At 51.3% G+C, this 5,791-nt stretch overlaps 1 protein-coding gene across 1 annotated transcript in view; it reads left to right on the forward strand.

The window, feature by feature from the left end:
* The window catches only part of SEC22B (SEC22 homolog B, vesicle trafficking protein), a 14,568-nt gene extending 8,777 nt beyond the window's left edge, over window positions 1-5,791 (forward strand). Inside the window, exons 3-5 of the mRNA XM_005426680.2 lie at window positions 4,080-4,240; window positions 4,567-4,713; window positions 5,078-5,791. Of these exons, the coding sequence (XP_005426737.1) occupies window positions 4,080-4,240; window positions 4,567-4,713; window positions 5,078-5,232 (463 nt within the window). The 3' untranslated portion in view covers window positions 5,233-5,791. The remainder of the gene's footprint in view (window positions 1-4,079; window positions 4,241-4,566; window positions 4,714-5,077) is intronic.

The raw sequence follows: 5,791 nt of genomic DNA on the forward strand, positions 1-5,791 counted from the left end.
GCCCTGCTGCCCAGGGAGAGCGTGTGAGCTGGCACTGCTTGGCACAGGTGTCTGGCGCTTGGTTTTCATCCCGGTTCGTGGTTCTGCCTGTGCCGCAGACAGTGCAGGTTCTGTTCCCTCCCTGCCTTTTTCTCTGTTGTGCCCTCACTGCATCTTCTGGGCGGCCTGTGTCTCGTGTTTAAAGAGATCTGTCCTTGTACTGTGCCCTCCTGCTGCCCAGGACTGTCCTCTCTGTGCCCTGTGAGAGCTCAGCTTTTCATGAATTACAAGCACATCGAGCATCTCTGAATATTTTTATTATTGTTGTCTTAATACCTGACAGACTTCTTTCTCTCATCAAGTAAATTCAATCTTATTGTTGCTAGATTTGTTGGGTGTGTTTAATTAATTTCCTTAACTCTTTGGGAGCTCTTGACCTGAAAGCACTTTTGGCATTTTCCAGTAGTATGGAAGAGAGCAAGAGAGCTTGGGTATGAAACAAGGAAATCTTGCAGAGCTCAGACATCCTTGCTCCTCAATAGCAGGGTGAACAGAGGGGGAGTTGGAAGGCAGGGAAGGCCGTGTGTGAGGAGGGAAATGCCTCTTGCTGTGCCATGTCATTGCCTGGCACTTGGTCAGGATCCTGTGGGAATCAGCATTGTGCCGTGACAGGAGTGGCTGTTGGAGGGCTCAGGGGCCAGGTGAGCTCTCCAGGCAGAGCTGTGCAGCTGTGGCAGGGGTGTGCCAGCATCCCCACGGTGCCACCCTCAGCAGGATCCCTCTGTGGCAGGGTGTGTGTCTGTGAGGGGGACGTGGCCTTTGAATGCAGGGCAAGGTTGGCTTTGGGCCTCTGCTCCAGCAATGGGAGCAAAACCTCCCACCCTGACCCTTTCTTCAGAGATTCAGGGGTGTGAAGAGATGAAAACAGGAGGTTTTTGGATGGGCAATCTCTGGCAAAAACCGTGAGGTTTGGGGTGATGCTTTTCTTGTGGTTGTCGTTTGTCTGCTAACTGCGACAAGATTTATAAAAAAATCTTTTCTCTGGGCTTCTGGCTGCCTTTGATAGGGAGTTACAGTGTCAGAGCATGGCCCTGCCTGGCCTGGCCACCCTTATCTCCTGCTGGACTTGGGTGTTGTTGCTGGAGTTAAGTGCTAGCTGCTGCTTTTCCTGAAGTTAAATCTTCACAGAATTTAAAAGCTGCCTCGTTTCTGAGTGTCCCCTTGGCACAGCATGGGTGTAGCTCTGCCTGGCAGTGAAGCCTTGGGAAAGAGCCTGTGTAGATCCCAGTAAATCCCTTCTTGAGTTACCTCCATGATGCAAGCAGGGAAGGTGGCAACACTTGCCCAGGAAATCAAAGCCTCTTAGTGTGGCTGTACTGACAGCAGCTGTGAGAGGAGGGAGGGCTTGGGCAGGCCTGTTTGGGCAGCTGTCCCAAAGGAGCAGCCAGGTTACCTGGCTGGGACAGGAGTGTTCCTCCTCCTGGCCTCAGTTAGTCCCTGGATGGGTTTTGCTGGCCGCTGACAGCTGCTGCTGCAGAGCACTTGCTTCTGCCTCCTTTGAGGTGGGACATTACAGCAGGACCTGTGTGGAAAGAGCAATTTCAGGTCAGAAACTTTCCTCTGCAGGGAGGGGAGCTGACAGGGGAATTTGAGATTTAGTCTGAAATAACGCTGACCCATGGCCAGGCTGCTCACCAATCTTCTTGTGCCAGACCAGAGCTGTGAGTGCTGAGGGCAGCACAAAGCAGGACAGAGCATTCAGCTCTGGGGGGAGTCAGCAGCACAGCCCAGGGTATTGCTGGGGAGTGGGGTGAAGCTGTTCTGCTGAGGTGCTGCTGAACATCTTCAGCTTCATCAGTTCAAAGCAGAGCCGAGCCTTCCTGGAGCTTGAAGTTAAAATTGTGAGCCCTTGGGTGATTTCTGCCAACTGCTGTGCCAAGGTTGCAGCTGCAGGAGCTGTGTCAGCCTTGCAGCAGCAGCACTGGGGCTGTGCAGCTACAGGAGCACCGACAGCTCTGCTGTGCTCTCAGTGAGCAGGTGACCTTTGCCTGATGAATGGCTGAAGTGACTCCTACCTGTCATTTAAAAGCAACCCTTGGCCTTTGCCACTGTTACCAGGATAAAGCTTTTCTCTCTCAAAATGCCCAGTGTGATTACAGGAGGCCTGCTGGCTGCACTCAGAGCAGAGTTAACAGTGGCAAGTGGCCACATCTGCCCCTTGTGTGAGGACATGCAGCCAGGTGCTGTGCTGAAGCTTGGAGGTGCACACAAAGTATGAAACTGAGAGGCTCAGCTGTGCAGGAACTCTGGTCTGAAGTTGACAAAATTGTCTGAATCTGGGGCAGAGCGAGGTGAGCTGGCTCCCTGTGGTGCTGCCAGACCAACTTTAAACCCAGCACCCTGAATATCACACCAGGGAGAAGCAAGTGGGAAATGCAGCTGAAGAGCTCCAGGCAGAGATAAACAGAGCAGGAACAGGGACATGTTCCTCAGAGTGCTCTCACCTGGAGAGTGCTGCTCCAGCAGTGCTGCCAGAATTCCCTTCTGACACTGGTTCTCCTCATTTCAATAGATTTGCTTAAGTCTTACTCATCATGGCAGTGGCTAAATCAAGCTCTGGGTGATGATCTTTAGCAACCCCGATGTGGCAAGCAGGTCTCCAGGGGTAAGGGAAGTGATGCAGTCCAAGCTGAGGAACATAAAAAGGACCAAAGGCCACGGGCACATGGGGAAATACTGTGGAATGGATGATGGCAGCTGGAGTTTCTTCTTCTGGTTGGGGTGAATCTGTTGTTGTTTGAAGGCTGCCAGGGTTCACACATGGGCCATATAGAGGCAAGAGGAATGGATAGTCCTGAGCCCAGGAACAAGGTCAGGATGGCTAATTTAAAGGACATGGCCCTGCTGGGGTATCTGGAAAAACAGTGGGAAGTGGGGTGAAGTTGTTTTGTAAGCCTGATGTGTCTACTAACAAAATTTTAAGCTGCTTATTTTACTACAGTGCCCTCAGGACTGGATCTTTTCTTTAGTACACTGCTAATCTTTATGCTAACCAGACTAATGCTTAATGGCATTATGCAGAAAGTCAAAGGAAGGTAACCTAAAAGTAGCATTCACACTCCACCCTGAAGAATATAGATAAGCATTCAAAAGTGTTTACAGGGCTGTTTACTGTCTCCACCCCCTTGCTTTTGGTGGGAGTAGTGTAGCCTTTATTTTTATATTGGCTAAGTGAGGAGGAAAATTCAGTTGGGAATGTGGAGCAGCAGAGTGACAAAGTGAAGCCTAAATAATCTCAGGGTTGGTGGTGGGTGAGAAGAGGACCCCTTTGCCCTCAGCTAGGGGGCAAACCAAGCAGCTTTACACAGCAGCATGAGTGTCACTGTGTTCTTTGGAGAACTGGTGGCATGGTCACACCCACCCATGGTGAGCCTGTAAGGTCACCAGCACCCACCTAGCAGCAGTGCCCCTCCCCAGCTGCCCCTGTGGTGATGCATGTGCAGGGCAGCACACCTCCAGCAGGCTGGTGGGGGTGAGGAAGGGGATAGCCAGCCCTCTGAAATGGAGAGGGACAGCTGGCAGGGACTGGGTGCCTTCCCAGCTCCCTGAGACCAAACTCCTGTGTGTGTCTCCTCATGTCAGTGCCTCAGCTTCCCATTCCTGGGCCTCAGGTACTTGGCTGTGCTGCCCCTTAGAGATGTGTTGGCCACCTTCCCCTCTACTCTGCTGGCAAACTTTCTTGTGCTGCCCTCCTCCTGACTGCAGGGTGTTCTCTTTTTTATACTCCAAAATTACAACTCTTTTGTTGCTCGTATTTTGTTAAGCTAATGGTATTCACAGACCAGCTTTTGTTCAGCTGAAGTCAAAGCCCAGGACTGTTGGCATGGGTGTAGGGTCTGAGGCTACAAGAAAATTTATTTTGGCTAAAGAAAAGATAAGCCATTGCTTTGCAGAAAGGTTTACACTTGATCCAGACATAGAAAAGCAGAAGTTCTTGTACCCAGTTCTCATCACCTCATAGGAATAGAGGCGTGCAGGGTGGTGTTTGACAGGATAGGTTCAAAATTGATTGATTAATGCTCTGTCTGCCATTCTTTTAGCTACATCATCGAGAAAGGAGTGTGTTACCTGGTCCTGTGTGAAGCTGGATTCCCCAAGAAGCTGGCCTTTGCATACCTGGAAGACTTGCACTCAGAGTTTGATGAGCAGCATGGCAAGAAGGTTCCAACAGTCTCCAGGCCCTATTCCTTCATCGAGTTTGGTGAGGTCCCTCTCCCTGTGGCTAGTCAGGAAACTTCCATCTGGGAGGGAGCAGTGGCCATGGGATTCTCTGCAGCTTGTCCTGTGGAATTGACAACTCAAATTCTCCTTGGCACTAGAGACATGGGTGTTCTGAGCAGGAGAATAGAGAAGTGGTATGGAAGTGGTGCATGTCCTTAGATTCAGATTTCCTACTTTTAGTCTTTGGCCTCATTCAAGTGAATATTTGCGTGTAGTCTTCTGGCTGTCGCAGCAGTGCTCCCACTCCTGCAGCCAGGCAGCTCTGTGCTAGGTGAGACTCCCCCTGACAGCCCTGTCTCCTTCCAGACACCTACATCCAGAAAACCAAGAAGCTCTACATTGATAGCCGGGCGAGGAGGAACCTGGGCTCCATCAACACAGAGCTGCAGGATGTGCAGAGGATTATGGTGGCCAACATTGAGGAGGTCCTACAGCGAGGAGAGGCCCTGTCAGGTACTGGGAGTGGCCAGGGTTTGGCACACAGTGCTGTCTCCTGGGGCAGCTGGGTGGGCAGAGCGTCCTGAGGGAAACACTTGACCCTGCTGAGAAAAGCAGTGAACCCAGTGGGTGTTCCAGCTGGATCAGCTGTGTTCTGAAACAGCTGGCGGGTGCTGGTGCTGCTGTGGGGGACACCAGCCCCTCTCCAGCTCGGGCAGCTCTCATCCCAGCAGGACAAGCCCTGGGCACAGGGGGCACAGGGCACACTGCCACGTGAAACTGCTGTGCTTCCAGCTGCTCCAGAGAAACTTGTACACTTAATGGAACATTTGGGGAATGCTCAGTTAAACCTAAACCCTCTCCCCTTTCCCTTGAACAGCTCTTGATTCCAAGGCCAACAACTTGTCCAGTTTGTCCAAGAAGTACCGCCAGGACGCCAAGTACCTGAACATGCGCTCCACGTACGCCAAGCTGGCGGCCGTAGCCGTGTTCTTCATCATGCTGATTGTCTATGTGAGGTTCTGGTGGCTGTGAGCTGGCCCAGCCATGGAAGAGGGAAAGCCAGTGGCCTGGCAGGTGAATGTGTGCAGGACACTGCTCATGGGGGATGTGCATTAGAATCCACACAGGACCATCACCTTCGCAGGAGTGTCCTGGAGTTGTTAGGTGACACCTGGCTACTGCATCTCTTAGTGGAGCCTAACAATAGGTGTGAAGGCTTGTTGAGTGCAGGCTTTTCCTCTGAGGCAGTTTGCACTGGGATACTGCAGAGTTTGGCCTCCCAAGGTTCTTCCCCCTCCCGGGGCACTCTGGGAACAGTCAATCAGTGCTGTTTAGCATAATCATATTGTACATCCTCCTGCTGAGTAGCTCTAGTGGGAACTGGACTCTAATGAACATTCCTTGTGTTGGTAATGTTTGCTTTTTTAGAATCTGGGTCTGCAGTTCTTTTTCTTTCTTTCTTTTTCAAGACTCCCCTGTTTGCAGGCAAGTATTTCACTGTACATAAACCAGCTTTCACCTCTGTCAGAATACCTGTTGAGTGTTTTGTGTCTGACATCCTGGCTTGTTACACTTTAAATTGCTTTAGGAA

This window comes from Geospiza fortis, unplaced genomic scaffold (assembly GCF_000277835.1).
Source record: "Geospiza fortis unplaced genomic scaffold, GeoFor_1.0 scaffold5, whole genome shotgun sequence".
Classification (NCBI taxonomy): domain Eukaryota; kingdom Metazoa; phylum Chordata; class Aves; order Passeriformes; family Thraupidae; genus Geospiza; species Geospiza fortis.